Source organism: Amblyraja radiata, chromosome 20 (genome assembly GCF_010909765.2).
Source record: "Amblyraja radiata isolate CabotCenter1 chromosome 20, sAmbRad1.1.pri, whole genome shotgun sequence".
Lineage (NCBI taxonomy): Eukaryota > Metazoa > Chordata > Chondrichthyes > Rajiformes > Rajidae > Amblyraja > Amblyraja radiata.
Genome location: NC_045975.1, coordinates 25,416,348 through 25,441,759, shown reverse-complemented (window position 1 = coordinate 25,441,759; position 25,412 = coordinate 25,416,348). Strand labels below are relative to the sequence as shown.

The 25,412-nt window shown below is 43.3% G+C and overlaps 1 protein-coding gene across 1 annotated transcript in view; it reads right to left on the bottom strand.

Annotated features, from left to right (window-relative positions):
- Positions 1 to 19,955, bottom strand: part of LOC116984405 (sodium/hydrogen exchanger 10-like) — a 147,787-nt gene extending 127,832 nt beyond the window's left edge. The window contains exons 1-3 of the mRNA XM_033038559.1: positions 19,684 to 19,955; positions 15,774 to 15,874; positions 13,423 to 13,551 (exon numbers count right to left, since the gene is read on the bottom strand). Of these exons, the coding sequence (XP_032894450.1) occupies positions 13,423 to 13,551; positions 15,774 to 15,874; positions 19,684 to 19,885 (432 nt within the window). The 5' untranslated portion in view covers positions 19,886 to 19,955. The remainder of the gene's footprint in view (positions 1 to 13,422; positions 13,552 to 15,773; positions 15,875 to 19,683) is intronic.
- Between the last annotated feature and the right edge of the window lie 5,457 nt (positions 19,956 to 25,412).

Sequence of the window (25,412 nt, the reverse complement as noted above, 5' to 3'; positions counted from 1 at the left end):
GCGTTCGGCCGAACGCACTACTCTCTGCAGAGCCTTCTTGTCCTGGGCAGAGCAGTTCCCAAACCAAATCGTGATATTTCCGGACAAGATGCTTTCCACAGCCACTGAGTAGAAGCACTGGAGGATCCTCAGAGACACTCTGAATTTCCTCAATTGCCTGAGGTGGTAAAGGCGCCGTCTTGCCTTACTCACGAGCGTGTGATGTCCATGTCATATCCTTAGAGATGTGGACTCCCAGGTATTTAAAACAGCTCACCCTATCCATAGTATCCCCATTTATCCTCATTGGTGTGTACGTCCTCGGATGATGTGCCCTCCTAAAGTCCACGATCAGCTCCTTAGTTTTTTTGATGTTCAAGAGGAGGCTGTTGTCCTGACACCAGAATGCCAGATCAGCCACCTCCTCCCGGTAGGCCTTCTCATCGTTGTCTGAGATCAGGCCTCAGTACAGTGGGGTACTGCAAGACTCAGTGCTTGGACCGCAGCTATTTACAATATACATCAATGATTTAGATGAAGGGATTCAAAGTAACATTAGCAAATTTGCAGATGACACAAAGCTGGGTGGCAGTGTGAACTGTGAGGAGGATGCTATGAGGATGCAGGGTGACTTGGACAGGTTGGGTGAGTGGGCAGATGCAGTTTAATGTGGATAAATATGAGGTTATCCACTTTGGTAGCAAAAACAGGAAGGCAGATTATTATCTAAATGGTGTCAAGTTGGGAAAAGGGGAAATACAACGGGATCTGGGGGTCCTTGTTCATCAGTCAATGGAAGTAAGCATGCAGGTACAGCAGGCAGTGAAGAAAGCGAATGGCATGTTGGCCTTCATAACACGAGGAGTTGAGTATGGGAGCAAAGAGGTCCTTCTGCAGTTGTACAGGGCCCTAGTGATTCCACACCTGGAGTATTGTGTGCAGTTTTAGTCCCCTAATTTGAGGAAAAACATTCTTGCTATTGAGGGAGAGCAGCGTAGGTTTACAAGGTTAATTCCTGGGATGGCGGGACTGTCGTATGTTGAGAGAATGGAGCGGCTGGGCTTATATACTCTGGAATTTAGAAGGATGAGAGGGCATCTTATTGAAACATAAGATTATAAAGGGTTTGGACACACTTGAGGCAAGAAACATGGTCCTGATGTTGGGGGAGTCCAGAACCAGGGGCCACAGTTTAAGAATAAGGGGTAAGCCATTTAGAACGGAGATGAGGATTCACTTTTTCACACAGAGAGTTGTGAGTCTGTGGAATTCTCTGCCTCAGAGAGCGGTGGAGGCCGGTTCTCTGGATACTTTAAAGAGAGAGTTAGATAGGGCTCTTAGCGGAGTCAGGGGATATGGGGAGAAGGCAGGAACGAGGTACAGATTGGGGCTGATCTGCCATGATCACATTGAATGGCGGTGCTGGCTCGAAGGGCCGAATGGCCTACTCCTATTGTCTATCTACACTTCATGCTACCTCGGGAAAGTAATCAACGGCAATTTTTCCCCATTCCCATTGGGCAGAAGATACAAAGGCTTGAAATGATGTACCACCAAATTCTGGAACAACTTTTTCACCATTGTCATTAGAATACTTAGCAGTTCTCAAACTCTCACTCTCCCAATCTACCTCATTGCAGTTACTGCACTTTGTTTTATCAGCACTCTGGTATTTATTCTTTAAACTTCATGTTTTACTTGTGAATGGCTTGATTGTACTCATGAATTGTATGATTTGACTGCCTAGCATCCAAACAGTTTTTCAGTGTCTCTGTAAGTGTGACAATAATAATAAATCAATATCTTCACCATGTGTTCTGCACCGCCCTTATTAATTCCATTACTATGTCAAAAAATGTCAAATTCAATTTGCTTTTTATAAATTCAGTATTGGCTTCCATTAACCACTACATTCTCATCCAAATCAACATTATTGTTTGTCACAGATTATTGTTTTTAAAAGTTTCCTCCATCAGAGGATGGCTTGAAAACTGGATGGCTTGTAATTTGGCTGCCCTTTTCTTAACAAAATCTGAAATATTCTGATATTTTGGCATCAACCCATTTTTCATTGTTGTGTTCAGCCCCCTTCAACCTCAATTCCTTAGCATCAAATGATATATTGCATGCAGACCAAATTTAGTTTAAGTACATCCAGTATTTATACTTCCTCCTCACGCCGAGTCTTCTGTGACACATCCCATAGTATTCTTCAGTTTGGATAAGCTAAGATTATTATGGCCTATTGACTTTTGCCTATTGACATTTGCTAACGTAATCAACGTCATTGCCCAGTATCTGATTCAGCAAGGCCTCCTTCTTTGTTAGGCCAAGAATATACTGATACAGACAGATGTACTAAATCCATTTGGTAGAAGTAACACTAAACATGGGAATGGATCTGTGCCAGTTGCTCTGTCAATCTATTCACCATGACTAGCACTGCAGAACTGAGGAACTGCATTTCAGGAGCTTAAGCTTTAAAGAACACAAGACGGAAAGATTTCTGCGATGTGCAACAGTGCAATTTGCTCATTTGAAATTCAGAAGGTCATAAGTGATAGGAGCAGAATTAGGTCATTTGGCACATCAAGTCTACACCGCCATTCAATCATGGCAAATTCATCTCTCCCACCTAACCCCATTCTCCCCATAACCCTTGACACCGGAATTGCTGCACCAAGGATGCCTGTAGCTTCTATTGGTAGTTGAAACCATTTAAAGCAGCAACTATCCTACAGTTAATGATCTCCTTAAATAGAAAAGGTGAATCCTTCCTACTGAACACTTGCTCAGTAGAATACATTTAAGATAAGGCATTGGCTGGAGCATTAAGCTTGAATGTTGAATAACATGAGCTGCCTCCAATGCATCGAACAAGTTTGATATGTGGACATTTATCCGCTCACCAACACAACATTCAACATGACTGATTGTGCACAGTAAAACAGATTGTCACCCACAGAACACTAAAGTAAAAAATATCATCATAGGATATGGAACGTGAATTAGAATGTTAGCCATGAATTAAAAGTAACTAAAAGTACAATCTGGAAATAAGTAGACAATACAGGATTGTCGCTGACTAAGGAACATGTATATTCATTGTGGAATGCAACTTCAATTTAAGCCAAAAAACTCCCTTTTCCACATTCTCTCCATAAAGGGAAAATAAAGTATCATGGTTTCACTCCCTGCAGGAATTCCAAAATCACGTCAATGAGCCAAGATCCTCATATATTCAATTCTCATGCGGAGCATAGTGATAGGTATTAACAGTCATATTTCACTATCCTTATCATTGTGATATACTTTCCCGTAACAGAACATCTGATACAATGCAGCTTTATAAATGGGGAAATCTGCATTCACTACACTTTGTTGCATAGACACGTACACAGATGTTCCATATCATTTAAACACATACAGTACACATAAGTGTGCAGAATTTTCAGTTATCTCAAGATGGTGTCTAATTGGAAAAACCTGCATTTAAGGCAGAGATAGATAGATTCCTGATTAGTACGGGTGTCAGAGGTTATGGGTAGGCAGGAGAATGGGGTTAGGAGGGAGAGATAGATCAGCCATGATTGAATGGCAGAGTAGACTTGATGGGACGAATGGCCTAATTCTATTCTATTCACCTATGAACTTATGACATGACCTATGATCTGGAATGCCCCAATTTGTTCCATTCAAATGAATCCCAGTATTATATTCAAATATTCTGCACAGCATACATAATACAATGTCTGCCTAGCATGTGGCCTCTATAATAGATTTTTTAAGAAAGAACTGCAGATGCTGGAAAAATCAGGTAGACAAAAATGCTGCAGAAACCCGCTGAGTTTCTCCAGCATTTTTGTCTACCTATATTTCATTGGCTATATTTAAGAGGGAGTTAGATGTGGCCCTTGTGGCTAAAGGGATCAGGGGGTATGGCGAGAAGGCAGGTACGGGATACTGAGTTGGATGATCAGCCATGATCATGTTGAATGGCGGTGCAGGCTCGAAGGGCCGAATGGCCTACTCCTGCACCTATTTTCTATGTTTCTATAGTAGAAATTAATATTTTTTCTGCTCAGCGATAAAACAAGAACATTTTCAACATGTAAATTTCAGTTCTTTCCATGTTCTACTAAAAATCACTTTGCTTCTTTACATGTTGCAGATGTTCCAAGTTTAAAAATTGATCATTTTAAAAAGTGATCACGGCCATGTGATTTTTAAATAATTGCCTGCAGATTCCCTCCCAACCCCCCCCCCCCAACCAAATAAATTCATCAATCCAAAATACATTTCAAATAACGACAAATTTTCCCCAAGCTTCAACTGATCAAGATACTTCAAGACTGACTGAAAACACATTTTCACGTTATCAAGTCTCATTTGACATTGACAAGGGTCATAATATCCATATGCAAGTGTAGGAAGGAACTGCAGAAGCTGGTTTAAACCAAGGATAGACACAAAAAGCTGGACTAACTCAGAGGGTCAGACAGCATCTCTGTAGAAAAGGAATAGGTGACGTTTCGGGTCGAGACCATTCTTCAGACTGACGTCAGGGGAAAGGGAAATGCGAGATAGACTGTGATGTGGAGGGATATAGAAGATATGAATTTAAAATATATGCAAAAAAATGATAAAGGAAACAGGCCATTGTTAGTCGTGTGTTAGGTGAGAACGAGTAACAATGAGACCCAAGACGACTTTAAAGCTGGTACGACTTGGGTGGGGGAGGGATGGAGAGAGAGGAGGGATGCAGGGGTAACTTGAAGTATGTGTAAGAATCCACACCTTGAACAACGGATAGAGTAGATGAGATGGGAAAGCCGCTGTGTGGAGTCGGGAAAGCCGCTGTGTGGAGTCGGGAAAGCCGCTGTGTGGAGTCGGGAAAGCCGCTGTGTGGAGTCGGGAAAGCCGCTGTGGAGTCGGGAAAGCCGCTGTGTGGAGTCGGGAAAGCCGCTGTGTGGAGTCGGGAAAGCCGCTGTGTGGAGTCGGGAAAGTTGCTGTGTGGAGTCGAGAGGTGCTGTGTGGTGCCGCGGCCGGTGGCCGGTGAGTGGAGTCCCACCCCTCCCCCCTCCTCCCCACATACACCCCCTTCACCCCCCCCCCCCTCCCCACACCCCCTCCCAACGCCGACGGAATTGTTTTTGCTATTTATATATTTTTCTGGAGCTAAGATAATGGTATCTGGGTAATACTGCTGTACGGCTGCATTGCAATCATCCTTGGTTCAGTGATTGGATTCTTAACTGTAGCAGTAGATACCAGTTCTCAAGGGCGAACCTGGAGACCAAACACCATGACTTATACTGCACTGGAAGATGTATTTCCTTTCACAAATATCTTCACACCAAAGACCTCCTCAAGTGATATAAAAGATTTAACAATTTTTAAATGGCCGGAAATCCTCCGAATACCCTCGCTAATATGCATCTCTCAACTACAATCAGGTAATTTCAAAGCAATTTGTGTCAAATCAAGTTTATTGTCATATGCAGAGAGGCACAGTGCAAAGAATATGTTGCTTGCAGAAGCATCATAGACACAGACATCAGAAACATAAAGACATTAGCGCAAAAACATAATGAGAAAACAAGGTCCTGTCATAATGCACCGGGTGAACCATTGTGTTGCTTTGCTGAGGTAGGATTAAGGTTGAGCAGGTCGGTTCAAGATGGAATGCTATTTCCGAGCCTGGTGGTGTGGAACTTCAGGCTTCAGGACCTCCTGCCCAATGGTAGCAGCGAGAAGCCAGCATGACACAAATGTTGGGGATCCTTGATCCTGCCTTCTTGAGACGGTAGATGCTCATGTAGATGCTTTCAATGGAGTGGAGCGCTGTGCCCATGATAGAATGGCCCAAGTCCACTGTTCTCTGCAGCCTCTTGCATTCCTATGCTTTGTAAATGTAGCACTAGGCAATGATGCAACCAGCTGGAAAACTTATTCAGTGCATCTGTGGAAGTTTGTTAGAGTATTCGGTGACATGCCGAATCTCTTTAAACATGTAAGAAACTAGAGGTGCAGGTGCACCTTCTTAGTCCTAGTTTACTGTCATTATCATTTGTCTCCCCTTCATCAATTTTGAAAACCCACCCCAGTCCTCAAGGACACTATCTGTGTGACATTTACATGTTTCTTCTCATCCGAACATTATCCTCAACCTATAGTTAGACAAAGATAATATTTCCCTCACAGAATTTAGTTCTCAGTAGAATGCAACTTTTCAAATATCTCTTTAAATGTGTACTGGTGGCGCCATCTATCATAATTTTTGATCCAATTTCCCAATTCATCAACTCCTCATAACTTTGTAAGTTTAAGACTAGTTGTGGACTTAAAATCACAACTGAAATGAAGTAACATTGCATCACATTTTGAACGCCTCCATAAAAGCTTCCTTTACTAATGTTATAGATTAAAAGAAAAGCCAGCATTTGGGTTTACTTCGTAAGACAGTAGCTAATAACATTCAAAGAGAAAACTTCAAGACAATCTACTAGATACTGTATCAACATGCATCAACATCTAGATTTATAGGCCAGATTGCAGTTAGCCTGCTGCTTTCAACAGCTTTAAAAATCCTTAACTTTTCTCACATACACTTAACACGATCAGTGGAAGTATGGCGTAAACACAAAATAAGTCAGGAATCCACTGCGCTAGTTTGCAAAGAATGATCACAGTGCCTCATAGCTGTGCCTGTCTCAAACCCATATAAAGGATTCTCGTTGCTTTGGCTTCAAACAAATCTCATAAATCTTTGGTTTCTGATTTCTAATTGCTATGTTTGCCTCCAATGTACCAGTGCATTCAATGGTCAAATGCAAACCAGGATTCCCAAAGACATCAACCACTTTATATTCATCAGTACCTTAGAAATAAAACTGGCTGATGGCAACAACGAATTTCAGAACAGAGCCCCATTAGATCTATTCAAACCGCAAGCGTCCTTTCATCCACTGATCTGCATCTCCAACACATAATGTATGGATTTCTACAGCCTTTTGAAAAATAAACTTCTCACTCATCCCAACTTGTTTCTTCACCCCAACCCCTCAGGAATAAGTGTTGCCAACTCCCTCTTGCAAAATTACAGTTACAAGCATCAATAGTAAGATTAAACGAGAACTTACCAGTTTGAAGTTTGATCTTTATTTTATGAGGAGTAACGTTGAGGGATTACGTGAAGAACCCGCCAGGACGCATGCGTGTCAATCTTCAAAGCAGCGGTGTGAAATCACAGATAACAGTAAATTAACTGAACATAGTAAGATTAGAGAAATAGGATACCAGTTGAACTTTATGATCGAGGGTGGGCGTGGAGGGCACGTAATCCCTCAACGTTACTCCTCATAAAATAAAGATCAAACTTCAAACTGGTAAGTTCTCGTTTAATCTTACTATTTTACTTCGGAGTCACGTGAGTGACTACGTGAAGATTTTAAAGCTCTGTGATTTCATGCCGTGGAAACGAGTCCAGGCGTCATACACAGCATCAGTGGGCCATTGATGAGTGAACATTAATATTGCATTCAGACATGACATAGATATAGATATGTTGATGCCATTAGTGAACAATAGTGGGAATCGTAACCTCCCTCAACCTGGAGGAAGTATGAACCATACCTAACATAGAGTAGGCAAATAGGGGGTATTTGGGGGGGATCTAGCAATGGGTTTATTCTGAATATTTGTACAGATTAATAGTTTGACCATCCTGCAGCCGCTAGGATGTGGTCCATAAGCCTGCTGCTGAGGTATAGCGGTCCTGGTAGAGTGGGACTCAATTTCAATGTACACTCCTATATATGCCAGACCCATTTAACCTTCTGGAGAAGATTTGTAGTGATTCCTTCTAACGAGGTTTTATGTAACTAACAATATTGCTAGTCAGAGTCTATGAGGCTCTTAGGGACCTTGACATATTGGTGTAGATGCGTGATCACACGCAATCCAAGGTCCATGGTATATGCAACATCTGGTTTGGTCTGTGTCCCTGTCTACTCTGCTTGACTAATCATAAACAAAACATGTTATTATAGCATTCTATCCAGTGTAGCAATGACTGGACCCGTAGCGCTGTACTCAATGTAGGTATGTTGCAAAGCCTACCTGAAGCGTCTTTGAAAATCTGCCGCTGAGGTTGTGCGCGATTTTGGCGCCGTTTAGTGGGGGCGGGTTTAAAACGCGATTTTCTCTAGGCTGTTCAAATCGAAGATGTTCAGCCTAGTTAATTATTAACGAAAAATCGCTGGAAGACCCCGTCGCAAAAGCTATTATTAGGTTTAAAGGCCTTGAATAATAGTTATAGTAGTTTAAAAATCAATCTTTAAACCCGCGACCGCCAGCAACCGCAGGGTCTCATAAAGCAAATAGCAGAAGTTAGGTTGTATATTTTTACATTCAAAAGGGCTTCTAAAGATCCTTTTATACAAAGTTTAATATTGCGAGTAGCTCAATTTGGGCCCAATATATCGCGCAGTATTTTTCTCGGCATTTGAGGCACAAATCTACCGCAATGTGAACGTTCTAAACCAGCGCGTTCCACAGGAACCCACTGGAAAGCTGATTTAAATGGGCATTTATTTACAGCAATTGAACACTGAATTCCTTCCATTTGGCCTATAAATTAATGTAAATGAGATTTAAAAATCATGTTTTATTGTGAATTATTTGTGAATATTATTTGGACATTTAGGCTATTTAAAAATGTTAATCATTTATTAAGAAATGGATAGATGTTTAGATCTAGTAATTGAAGTCTGAAATTAGCTACAATTAGGTAACTAACTAATTATATGCTTTAATTTCAGGTCATCCAAGTAAGATTATTTTATATTTGTTTCAGAATGCTTCAATCTATGATAACTGAAAATTTCATTCAGTTCTCTTAATTTTTAAGAAAGTTATGGGCTTTTGACTGTTCACGATCACAACTTTTTTGTTATGTCCATAGAAAATCAATAGGGAACAAGATGCTCATTTCCGAGTATGAAAATGGCCATAACTTTTTAAATACTTGAGATATGAAAGTGAATTAGATGTCAAATTAAACTTATTTTTATGCTCTATCTGATGGGATAAATTACAGACTTGATTTTTAAAATCTCAAAATTTTGTAACATTGCTACTCAATGCTATGGCATAACCACTAGTACGTGAGTTTGACCAAGGACAGGGATGTTGCTGGTGCCTATCGGCGAAGTGACTTAGCACAATGTTAACAACCCATATCTCTGCGTCCCTAGGCCTAGGAGGTTTTTAGTTGACGATACCCTTCATAATCTAGATGTCAGAGGGTGAGACCGGAAAGAGTGGTTTATATTCTCCGCAGCCAAATGATGAGGAGGTACTTCAGGCACAGTAAATGGAATTTAAACTTGATGTTATAATCCCATAAAACGGAATTTCAATGTGTCAGTCATCCGTGCCGAGTTAAACGTGAAGAAGAATAAACAATACTTCCCATCTCCTTTTCGGTTTGCTGCTATTTGGTGCTATTCCTGCAATCTGCAGTGAGCACTCCTAATGCTTATGGTTAGACAACCCGAGCCGCAGGAAACGGTCTCTCAGAGTCTGTAAGTCTATGAATTGATTATATCATGCAGAGGATGGTTTCAACATCCCAACTGAACCAGCATCTTTTTTATCCGGAATAACCATGCGAGGTTTTATGGTCATTCCCCACATCAGCGGGAATCATGGGTATATAACCCAGGCAGGGACTATGAAACCTGGAAGCGGGAATCTTGCTGAATTTTGCAAGACCCGTCTATTGAGGCCAAATGGAGGAAGACATAAAGAACATTCCTCCCTTGTGTAGCGAGAATGCACCCTTCGCCACTAATATGCCTTGTATTTTTTGCAACTGTTGATTGAGCCTGGATGCAAGCATCTCAATCGTTAGTGTTCCATCGATCCACAATGTTATTAAATGCTTTGTGATCACACATTCATTTTGTGTTGTCATTGATTTTGCATGATAATACACCAGTGCTAAATGCGGTTAGGTAAAACTATCACCGGATACTTTGATTTGACTGTACCTTTGTGATTAACATATACCACCACCAAAGTGTATCACCTTGGACTTGTGCATGCAGGTTATGCATATCCACATGCCCTTTAATGCACAGAATGCACCTGGTGTCCATTGGCAGTTGATACCATAACTGAACACTTGATAACTCATGCTAATCCCATCAGCCTCCGTAACTAGAGATGGTATTAGTAGATTTCCCATCTTTGGGCAATAGCCTCAGTTTGGAAATGACTGAAGATTTACAGATGAGAGGTTTTTAGTGGAGCAACGCTGAATACTGTTCGTCCATCATTGTGACTTTGTTAGTTTCAGCTGAGAATAGCAGAGGTCTAATCTTTTGTCTCAGAGCTGATCCCAGACAAATAAATGGTTTGATTGTATCCCAATAGTTTCAGTTGGTATCAACTTAATTTGAATTTAACTGGACGGGTGAGAACCTCAATTTCTCAAATATAGCTATGTGGCTGATAAGGCTAATTTAGTAAAATACAGTATGTTCAATATCATCCAAATTGGCCATGCCACTTATTTGTTAGCTCTGTGCAGTCGAAGCACTGATTGTAGTGATTTGGTAATAATCTGGAAACTGAAGTTAGCCCATTTTGCAACGCCGCTGAGTGTATCATTGCCTCATCCAGTTAAATTTCAAATATCTTCTGTGAAAGGAAATGATCACATGGAAGTTATTCAGAAATGTCTATACTGCACATGCGGGTTGAGGCGGTTGACATTGATCAGTCCACATCCCATATTGTGAGCCTGCCTTGAAAGGCAAACTCCACCATACCTGTTGTGCAGTATAAACTAATCTTATGTTATCCCAAACCAGTGTAAATATTCAAACCAGTTACGTATTACCAACTTGTATCCGTGACGGGAGACGTCATCGATGTGGCTCCATACCTTTATCCGAATGGGAGGACTTATGCAACCCGACCCAGGAGCTGCCTCAACCATGTGTGCATGATTTTGCACTTCTGCTCCTGAGAGATAGAGGAGCTCGAGTACGGGGTTGGCGCATCTTCCAGGAAGGCCGTTCTGGGCTATGGCCTAAAAAAGACCTTTGTTCTGGTTGTACGGCCTTCAAGCTTTCACCAGCTTCAGTGCATCGTGGTTTGCTGGTGGGTGCGTAGGGGTGCTGCCGCCGGAGATGTGTGGTCTTGTGTGATGTGGCCTTCCTGAGCCCGATGGCCCTCGTCAAGCTCCTGCTGCTGGTTTTGTTGTTCCTGCACCCCCTGCACACTTGTGGTATCTTCAGCCAAAAACCCCTGTCTTCAGAGTCAGCCCAGAAGTGACTCCTAATGCTCCCCTTTGTCGAGGGAGATGCATTATGCAGCCCTCAATAAGGTGCTGCCTTGGGCGTCCTAGGACCCCATGGTGACTAGACTCCATATACCGGAGCATGTCACATTGGAGCATCTGCTCCATCAACCGCTCCATGCGGGATATGCGATCACAGTGCTCCCGCCGGCGGTGAGTCTTCACAGCCCGACTTGTCCGAGTCATTGGGCCTGTCCGACTTTGCTTGGCCTTCCCGTCAGTCTGAGGTGTCGATTCCGACTGTGCAGGTGCCAGGTCGGAGACTGATGATCGATTAGCGGTCCAGGTGTAGCCAACCGCTGCTGACTGCCTGCACTCCCTCGCAGTCAGTCTCCATTTGGACTTAGTCCATGGTTCCTTTCCTGTAACACATCCTCACAGAAATAGAACTAAACAACCTGAGAGTAAAGAATTTACCTGCAGGACCGGTTTTAAACCTTCTGCTGCGGGGGCAACGCTCCACCCCCCTTCGAGCTTGTTTTCGAAGTCATTGTATGCAGCTGGGGTTCCCTAGTAGTCAGGCCTTTCCCCCCGCCGTGCTGGGTATCCCCGCGGTTCCTGCAGCAGGGATAACCCCGCGGTCCATGTGAAAGGGATTGCCGCGATATACATTGTCGGGTGGTATCCCCGCTATATAGGTGCCACTGGCACCAGTATGAAGCCGCTGGCTCCAACGCCAACGGCCCGAGAGACGACTTCTCCACCGCCCGCTACCCATATTTCGGGGTCTTTCAAGCGGCTGTGTGTCGGGGTATCCCCGCTGTGTTTCCCAGGTGCCGGCACCAGTGAAGCTGCTGGCTCCAATGCCAGCGGCCCGAGAGGCTAATTCACCGCCGCCCGCTCCCGCCTTCCGCGGTCTTAAAAGCGGTTTGTGTCGCGAGGTATCCACGATGTTTCCCCCCCCCCCCCCAGGTGCCACCGGCACCAGTGAAGCTGCTGGCTCCAACACCAGCGGCCCGAGGCGAATTCACCGCCGCCTGCTCCTGCATTCCGCGGTCTTTAATGCGGCTATATGTCGGGTATGCCTGAGGTCGTGTATGCCCGAGGTATGCCCGAGGTATTCCCTTGACTGGGTCCTCCGGACTTCGCCCCGGGCTTTAACAGGACCTCTAAGTAGAGGTTCCTGTAGGAAGATAAAACCTGGAAAAAGTTTTAAAAACTTACCTTCAGGTCTGACTGTTGGCAGGAGAATCGCGTTCAGCCTGCCAGTCGTACGCAATGCGTTAGACGATATGACACGCATGCGTCCTGGTGGGTTCTTCACGTAGTCACTCACGTGACTCCGAAGTAAAATTGCTTTCCACCATCACATCACTCAATTTACATCTCTTGCCACTTCCCTTCTGCTATCTTATTACTCTCTCATCATTTTTTGTTAATGAATTAACTGGATGTTGACATAATTGGCAAGATCAATTACATTTATTGACCATTACCAAATGACAGCCAGTTGCCATGCTATTTCAAAGGGATGTTAAGAGACAGTCACATTGGTAGGATCACTTAAGGATATTCGTGAGCCGTGCAGGGTTTAGGAGCTCAATGGGTCAGGCAGTATTGTGGATAGAAACGAATGAATTACATTTGGGATCTCAAAACCTACTTCAGTCCATAGATGCTCCTTGACCCGCTAAATTCTTCCTCCAGATTATTGCTTCAGAACTTAACTTCTAATAAACCAGTCACTTAACGATTCTAATAGCCTTAAACTCTAGTCCTATTTCTAAGTAGTTTAAGAGTTCCTCTTTCATTCTGCAAACATACCAGTGTCGCATTTCCCTTGCCCATTTAAATCCACCACTGTGAAGTGGTAATAAGAGCTGAGTTGTTAATATCAAGAGACATAGCCCACAGCAAGGTCATTTTATTTTGTTCAAGCCAATTGGACTTTTATACCCATAATAACAATGTAAAACTAAGTACATGTTCGAATCTAGTTTCAAATGTGCAATATATCTGTAAATGGATGCACATTTGCACTTTTAGGCACTGATGATTTCAAAAAATTAAAGAGGAGCTACCATAAATATATCTAGGCTGTGAAAAAATAAAGAGAAAGTTTAAAAACAGACCTGTGAAAGTGACTTCAAGAATATGTGAGATTCAATTTCAAATGCACTGCTGAATATCAGAACTGGCATAAATGCATGAATAAGCAGTCTTGGGTTAATGTTTGCCAGAGTTTCAGTGTACAGATTAACCTACAAAAAATTCAGATAGATAAATTATGCACCTACAGTAATATACAAGTCCACAGTAACATTTTAAATTGACCTGCTTGAATACACTACCCAATATATTTATATAATACAAAAAATATGATGTTTTAGGTATCAGAAGACCATTTGCTTATCTAGTTTATCCTCTCAAATCACCCATAAGTTTCTTTATAGCATTTCCTCAATGTCCTGTACTTCTTTCTACATTTGAAATTCATTCAAACATTCTAGAAATTTGCCATCATTTTTTGATTTTAATCCAGTTTAAATTTAATCTTTTCTTTTAACTCTGTTAACTAAATAATGTTGCTTAATTCCCAAATCATGTCTCTCTTTCTTTCTTTCTGGCCAACTACACTAAACCAGCATTCATGTTTATTTACACATGATACAATATTTTGAAAGCCTCAAATGACTTTCGTAATTCAATTATAACCAGTTCAGTTTAGTTTATTATCACGTGTACCAAGGTACAATGAAAAGCTTGTGCTGCATGCTAACCAGTTAGAGAAAAGACCATACATGATTACAATCGAGTCATTCACTGTGTACACATACATGATAAGGGAATAACGTTTAGTGCAAGATAAAGCCAGTATAGTCCGATCAAAGATAGTCCAAGGGTCACCAATGAGATAGATAGTTCAGGACTGCTCGCCAGTTGTGGTAGGATGGTTCAGTTGCGTGATAATAGCTGAGCAGAAACTATCCCTGATTCTGGAGGTATGCGTTTTAACATTTCTACACCTTTTATAGAGGGAGTGGCCAGGGCGCAGCTCATCCTTGATTATGCTACTGGCCTCGCTGAGGCAGTGTGAAGTATAAATGGAGTCAATGAAAGGGAGATGGGCACAAAATACTGGAGTAACTCAGCGGGACAGTCAACATCTCTGAGAGAAGGAATGGGTAACGTTTCAGTTCAAGACCCTTCTGAAAGGGAGGTTGGTTTGTGTGATGGTCTGGCCTGCATCCACAATTCACTGCAATTTCATGCTGCCTTGGATGGAGCTGCCAAAACAAGCTGTGATGCTTTCAATGGCACATCTGTGGAGGTTGGTGAGAGTTGTTGGAGACATGCCAAAGTTTTCGAAGGAAGTAGAGGCGTTGGTGTGCTTTCTTGGTCGTGGCTTCAATATTGGGTGGTCCACGAGAAGTTGGTGATATTAACTCCTAGGACTTTTAAATTTTCAACCATCTCTACTTCGGCGCCATCAATGCAAACTGGAGTATGTGTACTGCTTTGCTTTTGAAGTCGATCATTATCTCCTCCTCTTGCTGACATTAACCTTCAAAACAAAAGAAAACTGGTCCTATTTTATCCTGTACCTAAAGCATGATCAATGCATCATGGGCTAAAATTCAGTAGCACACCTCTTGCAGCTAGATTTAAAAAACCTAGGAGAAAATGATCAATTTTATACAAAATATGCATCCTGGACTTGCATTTCCTCAAATAATCAATCAATTTGCATTTTGCAGGTAGCCTTTAATCCATGAATTGCTGTTGTAACAATTTTATTGTTTCAATTTTCAGTCACAATTCTGCTTCAGAATACTCTACGTTAAAGTAAAATGCAATACACTGCAGTTACAAGTTAAACATACCTTTTGCCACGTAGATTGTCTGCTCAAACACATAGTTTACTGTATCATAAATCCCAATACTGACAAGGGTTTCAACTGACAGATGCTAGAATTATAATCCAAAGTTCTCCAGATATCTGCATTATTCTCCACTTTAAGAATTGGCCTCAATCAGAACATATAGTGTATCATATAATAATGTAACATAACATAATGTATGACCTCCATAGTAATTCTAATTTATGCCTAACATCAAGCCAATCTTATGAATAGGTTTATATAGCATTTTCAAATATTTAATTCAATAAAAGTTTATAATAAAAATATAGATGATTAAGTAGGACTATTGGTGTGATGATTCAGGAATGTTATTGTTGTCATCAAGTATAGTTTTTTCTTTGACTGGATAGCATGCAAATTAAAGGTTTTCAATGTACTTCAGTACATGTGACAATAATAAACAAATCTAATTATATGATCTCCTTATCTAAATAGAGTATATGAGAAGCCAATATTATGAAGGAAACTTTCAAATCCAAAAGTGGCATTCAATCAATATTTTGTTTGAAGATTTTTTTTAAATGTTAACTCTAACATTACAATAAGATTGAGATTCATACCAATGGATATTTGATACTTAATGCTCCAAAACCAATACCAGCCATACAGACAAGTACTGTGTATGGAAGCTTTATTCTTTTCAGTGCAGTTCTGATCACAGCTGGAAAATAGAGCACAGCAAATTTTAGTAAGCTAAATAAAAGACCTCACATTGATACAATCATCAAATAAGCAAAGATTTTAATAATTATAAAAACATTTTAAAAAAACAGAAATTAATTCAGAATATTAAGTATTAAGTTGGGAATTGCGACATTTTATATAAACCATTTGATTCAGGAACCTGTCACACAAGTCCTTCATAACAATTACTGGGTTTGCATTGCATTCTGAAAAACGCCAATGCAATTGATTAAGTGGCAGCAAAAGAGAGCGATGGCGGACGACATGGGCAAAAATACAGAATTCAGAGATGGAAATAAAATTCTGATATTTGAATCACTTTCATACATTCAATTAACTTTTGTTCTTTTGAATGTCTTCAATGAAGTTTGTGTTTATGTGCCTCATCTAAAAGCCTCAATTTATTGTCTTTTCAATATTTTCTTTTCCCAGAGCTATCCCAGAGTGGACTAAACTTATATTGCACTGTCTAGGTGTGTGCAATGCATCTAATATCCAGCTACACTGAGAAGTACTTCCCCCCAATTTGGTTTTCACCATACCAATTCTTCGCAATAATTTCTGAAAAACAAGACAATAAAATAAAGGTATCTTTGACAAAAATTCTGTGTCTGCAAAACTTCAGAAAGTATTTTAAACTCATGGAGATTTTCCAGTATAAAAAGAGTACAGTATTTAATATTTGAAGAAAAATTTATTTTGAAGATACATTTATTTTACTCAATTGACTAAGCAAAACTGTAAATCTAAGGGCACATCGAACAATCCCTATTCCAGGCGTATACTGGCCCTATCCCCAAACTCGAACTCCACCATGGGGAGGTTGCACGGCAGTCGAGGTCATGACCCGTGACCCGCACTGTTGCTACGCAACGCCTTCTGGAGTACATGGGGTGAACGTCAGGTAAGCATTTACTATGGCTGCTGCAGCTGGCCCTTCTTCTGTCCCAACATCCGGACTCCACGCTGACTGGTTCCACACTCGCGGTCCCCGAGTCGTTTATCCCCGTGGCCAGGGTTGGGGAAGGGGGGTGGGGGTGGAGGAGGTCGGGGTGCCGGTGCAGCGCGGTCAGTGACTCTGAGTGGGCGGAGTGACCAGACTGTATCCAACTCTGCTGCAGCTGACGGGGACATTGTCAGGTTTTCGCCCCGTGTGTCCGCTGCCCAGAGCCCCGGCCCCGTGTATGGGCGCTGTCGACCCACAGCCCGTGACAGTGCGGCCGCACAGTGGGAGGGTGGGCGGAGGGCGGCCGTGGCCGAACAGTGCTGAACCCGGGGGGAGAGTGGGGGCTGTCCCGAGGGATGCGTTCCTTCGGTCGCTTACGACCTTGGTGCTCGGGTTCAGAGCAGATACTAGAGCATTTGGTTCAGAGCGCTCAGTCACCCTCCAGAATTATTTTAACAGGTAAGAAAGTAAACGTTTTGTGTGTTAACAGTGTATGCCGGAGGCTGCCATGTCCTCCAGAAGGATTGAGGACGTGCGTCACACCCTTTGCGTCACACCCTTTGACCCGATGACCTTACACGCAACCCCCCCCCCCTCCTATAACTGACGACTGCTTTGGGGCTAACCTCCTGTACCCATGCAGAACTCACGGACTTCATTAACGTCACTACTAATTTCCATCCTGCACTCAAATTCACTGGGACCATCTCCGACATCTTCATTCCGTTTCTTGATCTCACCGTCTCCATCACAGTAGATAGACTATCGACTGACATCTATTTTAAACCTACTGACTCCCACAGCTATCTAGACACTTCTTCCAATGCTGCCTCCTGCAAAGACTCTATCCAAGTCCTCTGTCTACGCCGTATTTACGTATAAGATGAGGTGTTCCTTACCAGGACATCCGAGATGACCTCATCCTTTAGGGAATGGGGGGTCCCCTCTTCCATCAAAGATGAGGCCCTCACATGGGTCTCCTCAGTATCCCACAACTTCGCTCTCACTCCCCCTCCTCCCAGTCGCAACAGGGACAGTCCCCTTAGTCCTCACTTTTCACCCCATCAGCTGTCGGGCACAGCACATAATCCTCCGACTTTTATGCCACCTCCAACGGGATCTCACAACCAGCCACATCCTCCCATCTCCAACTCTTTCGGTTTCCAGAGACCATTCACTCCGCAACTCCCTGGTTAACTTATCCCTTCCCACCCAAATCACCCTCTCCCCAGGTTCTTTCTCCTACAACTACAGACACAACACCTGTCCTTACACCTCCTCCCTCGACTCCGTTCCAAGGACCCCGACTGTCCCTTCAGGTGTGGCAGAGGTTCACTTGCATCTCCTCCATCCAACCTTATCTACCGTATCCGCTGTTCCAAGTGTGGACTCCTGTATATCAGTGAGACCAAGCGCAGGCTCAACAATAGTTTCGCTGAACATCTCCGCTCAGATTGCCTTGGCTTCCTTGATCTCCCAGTTGCTAACTCCCACTCCCATTCCTGTAGGGAGGTTTCACGGCAGTCGGGTCACGACCCATGACCCGTACTGTTGCTACGCTACTCCAAATGGATTACACGCGATGTACTGCAGGTAGGCACTTACCATTGTTTCCAGAGTAGCGGGCCCGTTAAAACCCGCTGAAATTGTCAATTTTTGCGCTGTAAATAATTATGGAAATCGGGATAAGCGTGTGAGACATTTAGCCTACTTCAGAATTCCAAAAGTGAGGAGAAATGACGGTAGATAGAAGCGAGAGCAGAAGGGGCAACAACAGCCAGAGTGCTTAGTGAACATTGGCCGTTTGCTCACTGCATTTCATCAACAGTAAGGCAGTATTTGTGTTTTTACTTGATTCCTTTGGCATCTAAAAAGTTTCAGAAGTGATAAATCTGGCTGTAATTTTTTTTAATCGCCCATGGTTCTCGTGGGTTTTTACATACAAAATGAAAACGCACATGAAGAAAAATTTACAGCCAGATTTATCACTTCTGAGAATTTTTAGATACCAAAGGAATCAAGAAAAAACACAAATAATGCCTTACTTGATGAAATGCAGTGAGCAAACGCGATAATTCCCAATATTTTCAATATTTACCAAGCACTTTAGCTGCTGTAGTCCCTTCAGTTCTCGCTTCTCTATACCTTCATTTCAGCACCTCATATTTCACTTAGGCTGCTTACAACTCAGCGGTATGAATATTGATGTTTCCACCTTCAAGTAACCTTTGCTCTCTCTCTCTCTCTCTCTCTCTCTTTCTACAACCATCCTTCATCCTAGTTCGCAAACTAATTTTAGTCCTCTTGATTACATTTTTACTTTTTGGATGCCTCGTTGTCACCTTCCCCTCAGATAACAATGACCCATTCTACATTTTCCTTGAACCTCGTCCCCTTTGATCTCTTGTTTTCACACCTTACCCTTCCATATCCCTGTTTCCCACCCCCCTGACTCAGTCTGAAGAAAGGTCTCGAACCGAAACGTCACCCATTCCTTCTATCCAGAGATGCTGCCTGTCCCGCTGAGTTACTCCAGCATTTCGGGTCTATCTTCAAGAAAACCCAACTCATTTTCTCCGTTACTTCCTTCCCTCAGATTCTGAAGATATGCACTGAACCGTTGGATTGTGAAAAGATTAAAATCATCAATTCAACTTCGTTTGGCACATTAAACTAGTCGGCATGGGCCTGTTTCTTTGCTGTCTGGTGCTACAACTTATAACAAGTTGGCGATATGCAGAGTACTGCCCTGCAGACTACAAATCCAGAAGAAGATTCAGAAGATTAATGCTCCATCAACATAAATTGCAGTTCTTACATTACGATCGCAAGGATTTTACCTCCCAACAGAAAGGATCCAAAGATGAATAGAATGACACGTGGCATATCTTCGCTCATGATTCTGAAATCATCTCTTTTGAAAATCCCGTGTGCACTCTTTTCAAATGCTCCAGAGTCCAAGTCGAGTATTTTCACTTGATCACCATCTTCACCGAGTCTGTGCCGTGACCAGCCTCGCGTAAAGTTGAGCAACACGTCCATGATTCACACTTGTCTAATGGCGCCCTGTCCGGCAGTTCACCACCCGCGCGCTCCGAATTCCTCATACGTTTGAACGGGGTACCGACCAGCGCATGCGACTCCGTGAGCGAATGAGCGTGCGATTCCGAGACACGTGTTTCGCTGACCACTCCATTTCCCTCGCTCCCCCTTCCCTTTCCCCCTCCCCCTTTCCCCCTTTCCCCCCTCCCCCTTTCCCCCCTCCCCCTTTCCCCTCTTTCCCCCTCTTTCCCCTTTCCCCCTTCCCCCTTCCCCCCCCCCCTCTCCCCCCCCCCCTTTCCCTCCTCCCCTTTCCCTCTTCCTCCTCCCCCTTTCCCTCTCCCTCCTCCCCCTTTCCCTCTCCCTCCTCCCCTTTCCCTCTCCCTCCTCCCCTTTCCCTCCCCCTCCTCCCCCTTTCCCTCCCTCTTTCCCTCCCCCCCCTCTCCCTCCTCCCCCTTTCCCTCCCCCCCTTCTCCCCCTCTCGCGGTGGGGAGTTGATAAGCAGATGGTTGGAACAAAGGTCAGAGATTAAAGCAGAACGTGTGACACAGACGGCTGAAGAGTTGCAAATTGTGAAGCCAGAGGAAGAAATGGAAAGGGAGGGGGGAAATGGGTGTGAGTCCAGGTGATGAGCGAGGTTACCTAAAATTGGAGAATTCAATGTTCATACCTTTGGGTTGTCAGCTACCCAAGCAGAATATGGGGTGCTGTTCCTCCAGTTTGAGTTTCACTATGCCAATGGGAGAGACCCAGGACAGAAAGATCAGTATGGGAATCTGAAGGGGAGTTAGAATGGTTAGCAACCAGGAGATCCAGTAGACCGTGATGGATCACTGAGTTACACCAGCACTTTGTGTCCTTTTGTGTAAACCAGTGTTGTGTTCGATAAATCACCGGATTCAGACAACAGAGTTAGATTCACTAAGTAATTTATTACACTACTAAATAAGGCACATGCACTCACGTATCCCCAAATATCCCCGTACGCACTCACAAACCCCGAGTACAGAGCAGAGCACGCCGCAGTATGTTTCTGTTCTCAATCACCTGGCACCGTTCGTGACACGGTCCAAGGTTGGGGCTGTCTCCTCGAAAAGGCGACTGACACCATCCTTTACGGCATTTCTTATCAGTGCAGACCATGCCACTGCCTCCTCCCCGAGCCAATCATAAGCCCTCCTTGTCTGCAAAGTTTCTATGCTACTGGAGGCAGGGGGCGATGGTGGTCTACCCAACTATTACTGTTGTGTTTTGTTTACCAACACTACGCTTTCCCATAGAATGGCCTGAGAAAGGCTACGCTGGTGTGAGAAGAGTCAGACCTGTGTGAGAAGAGTCAGACCTTCTCAGGCATTGTAAGTTCCCACCCATGGAGGTACAGAAAATATCTCCCACTGTTTGGAAAACAGTGTGTTTGTATCTTGTTTTCAAGGGGTTATGGAATGCAGTGCTGCTAATTTAGCTGATAACTCAATTTCCCATTTTAGCTGAAATTGTCTGTTAAACCCTTACACAACAACCAGCATCTGCAGTTCCTTATTTCTACAGTCTGAAGAAGATTCTGATCTGAAAAACCACCTACCCATGTACTCCTCAGATGCTGCATGACCTGCTGAATTACTCCAATGCTTTGTGTTCTACTCAATGCAGGAATTGTTGTGCACAACAAGAGTTAGTCTTTTCCTCAGAAAACATTCTAGTTATGCTCTTTATTCTACCTCCGGTCTATCTTTCCTCTGGTTCACGTGTTAAGTGTTTTGCTCCCATTTTAATTTTGTGCTGTATTTCTTTCCCTGATCCTACAGTGGTGTCATCTGCAAACTTCTAAATTGATTTGGAGTATAATTTGTCCGCTTGGTCGTGACATGTAGGCAGTATTATAAGGGGCTGAGAACTCATAATTTCGGGGCACTGAAAATTATTGTGGAAAAAGTATTGTTACCTATCCTCACTGATTGTGGTCCATGGGTCAGAAAGTCAAGAATCCAGAGGCAGATTGATGTGCTGATACCTGGATCCAGGAGTTGGAGATGAGCTTGGATAGGATTATGTAATTGAAGGCGGTGCTATAGTCAATAAATAGGATCTGATATAGGTGTTCCTGTCATCTAGATGTTCCCCAGATCAGTGTAGGAATTGGGAGATGGCTCCTGCCATGGATCTATTGCGATGGTGAACAAATTACAGTGGTTCATGGTTGTCTCAGAGGCTTAAGTTAATATGTGCTATCAACAGTCTCTCAAAGCATCTCATGATGGTTGATGTCAGAGCTACTAGATGGTAGTAATTGAGGTTTAGTTCAAGGTTTATTATTGTCACTTGTACCGAGGTACAGTGAAAAGCTTTGTTTTGCTTGCTACCCAAATAGATCAGATATACTATGCATAAATACAATCAAGTCAAACTCAAGTACATTAGTTAGAGCGAAGTGTGCAGAAAATAGAGGCACTCCACTTTGCTTTTCTTTGGGACAGGAATGATAGTTGTCTTCTTGAAGTATGTGGGAACTTCAGAATTGGTTAGGGATAGGTTAAAGATGTCTGATCAGTTTTGCCAGTCACCGACTCCATCTGCGCGAGTTGCTCTCTGTGGATTCACTCTCAGGAAGACCAATCTTGTATCTGTGACAGTGAACATGGATACAGGCACACCCAAATCCTTCCACCGACCTTCTGTTCAAAGCGTACGTTGAATGTATTGAGCTCGTCGAGAAGGATCACGTTGTTGTCAGCGATACTGTCTGACTTCATTTGTTGCCTATTATAGCATGCAAGCCTTGCTACAATCGATGGGTGTCCTGGGATTCTAGCTTGGACCGAAATTTCCTTTTGGCATGTCTGATTGCTTTGCAAAGATCATAAATAGATTTCTTGTGCCATTTGGGATTGTTTTCAAATCCTGCAGACTTAAGATTTCCCCTGAGAGTGGAATCGTGGTTCATCCACAGTTTTTGGTTGGGGAATACTTGTATTGTCTTCTTTGGTACACATTTCTCCACACACTTCGGAGGAGGAGCCATCTTGGGGAACGGCTGCTAACCAGCAGCTGTCCGTTTAATTCGCTTTTTTTAAAAGTTTTGAGTAAGTCCTGTGTTTCGTCCGTTGGAGAAATGGACTTTTTAATGTGGGGGGTAGGGGGCAATTCTACTTCTAGGTCCCTACCTGGTCGGTGAGGCAGCTTATTCTCCGGGCTGCCCGTCGACCCGTCCTCGTGGCCTACCAGCGGGCTTGGAGCGCCGTTTCCTGGCGGGGACTGCCCAGCACCTCGGCTTCGGTGGCGGCACAGCGCTGGAGCGCTTTCGTGGAGCGGAGCGGGCGATTCCTTGCCTGGGTCGCCGCGCTGGATCGACGCGCTGGAGCTCCGGTGAGCTGTGATCGCCGAGTTCAACACCTCCGGGCTGCGGGTCTGCGGAGCAGAGCGGGCGGCGCCGACTTTAACATCGGGAGCCTGGGTGCTCCAAACCGGCGCGGCCTTGTCGGCTTCGGAAGCCGCGGTCCCCAGTCAGGAAGCTGCCGTTCCAGGTGGTCCAGCCGCTGAGAGGACTCTCCCGACGCCGGTGAGAACGGCCAGGAACATCGGGCCTCCGTAGAGGCAATTGCGGTGGCCTCAATAGACCTGACTTTGGGTGAACTGGGGATGGGGACTGGACATTGTGCCTTCCCTCACAGTGGTAATCCATTGTGGGGGGATGATTTTTTTGTCTGTAAGTAAACCTGTTAGTCTTTGTCCAAGATGGCTGTCGGAAGGGAGAGTGGACGCTGGCGCGCTTTAGCTGCCGCTGCTCTCTCTTCACACTGTGTTTTTGATTTTTTTTGTTTTTGGACTGAATTCTGTTTTTAATTTGTGTCTCTGTGATGTCTTTATTATTTATTTTATTCTGATTATATGTTTTATTATTCTTGTTAATCTCTGTAAGGTGTCCTTGAGATTTCTGAAAGGCGCCCAAAAATAAACTAAGATATGGGCATAATACTTTGAAGGTGGGAGGTTAGGTTGAGAAAGTGGGTAAAACATTTGTCATCATGGGTTTAATAAATGGAGGTATTGAATACAAAAACATTGCCTCCAATTCTGTTCATTGTACTGTGGTAATCTGAAAACTCAAGAGGAAGTGTAAAAAGAATTATGAGAATAGCATCAAGATTTCATTTACAAGGATAGCCCATAAAATCGGATGTGGTTCTCCTTGGAGCAGATATGAGGCATTTTTAATACATTTATAAAACCTTGGCAAAATAGAGGCAAATTGGGAAATTGGTGGTGGCTTCAAGGACCATTTTGATCTGTAATACGGATTGGCTTGTCACGAGGGAGGGAGTAATGATACATTTTTGATACCTAATCCGGAAATGGTGTATATTCACATTTTTGCAAATGTATAATTTAGAAAGTCATCTGTGCGGCACAGATAATATCAAACTTCTGAGAAGCAAAAAAAATATCTAAATGTACATCCCTCTGTTTGATTTGACCAGCAGTTCATTGAAAATGCAATTTGAGTTTTGTGCAGTCAGCACTCACCAAATGTAATTATGTGCTATGTGTCTCTCTGCAGCCAAATTATCTGAAAGTATACTTAACCTATTTAAATAGGTGCAATTTTGGTTCTGGTGTGGTGACATACAGAGTAAATAGAGCTTGTGACATGGAAGAGAAATTCATGATGTCCATGACCTCCCCTACACAGTGCATCGCTTCCACTGGTCTTTCAGAGAACTTATGTTATGCCAGCAATCATTCCAATCGAGAGCCTGCTGTGTTAGATCAGTAACTGCAATCGCTTTAAAAGATTCAAACTGCTGAGCTCAAAAGAAAACGTATCACGTCCAAGTCAAGGTATGATCACAAGACTCAAACATTGATATTCAATTTAATTTGCTTTTCTTGACACACCCGGGCTATTTCTCTAACGAACGCTTCCAAAGAAATCTTAACGCTTTGTTCTAACGTTCACTTTCAGATGCCGAGCTATGCCAGTCTCGTGTGTGCATCTTTCATCCTGTGCATGGACATCTCTCAGTCCTTTGAGGTTGCTCTCGCTGTTTTTGTAGATTTCTGTTTTCCGTTAAGTGCTCCTTTATTTCTGTGCGTTTAGCCAAGGTTACTTAATTTTACTTTAGAGATACAGTGTGGAATCAGGCCCTTCAGACCACCGAGTCCGTGCCGACTAGCGATCACCCCATACACTCTAGGGACAAGTTACCGAAGCCAGGTCCCTAACGGTCTCTCAGACTTTGTAGGTTTTGGAGTGTGGAGGAAATTGGAGCACCCGGAGAAATCCCACGTGGTCACAGGGAGAACGTAATAAACTTCGTACAGACTGCACCTACACTCAGGATCGAATCCGGGTCTCTGGCGCTGCAAGGTAGCAAGTCCACCACTGTACCTTTGTGCCGCACTAATCTTTGACATTATTGGGAATAAACATCATCATGTGAATGAACATAGATCTGTGTGTTTAAGAGTTTCTCCCAATAATGTTGAAGATTATTGGGGGGAAAAAACAAGACGTCTGTGAGACAGGAATGTC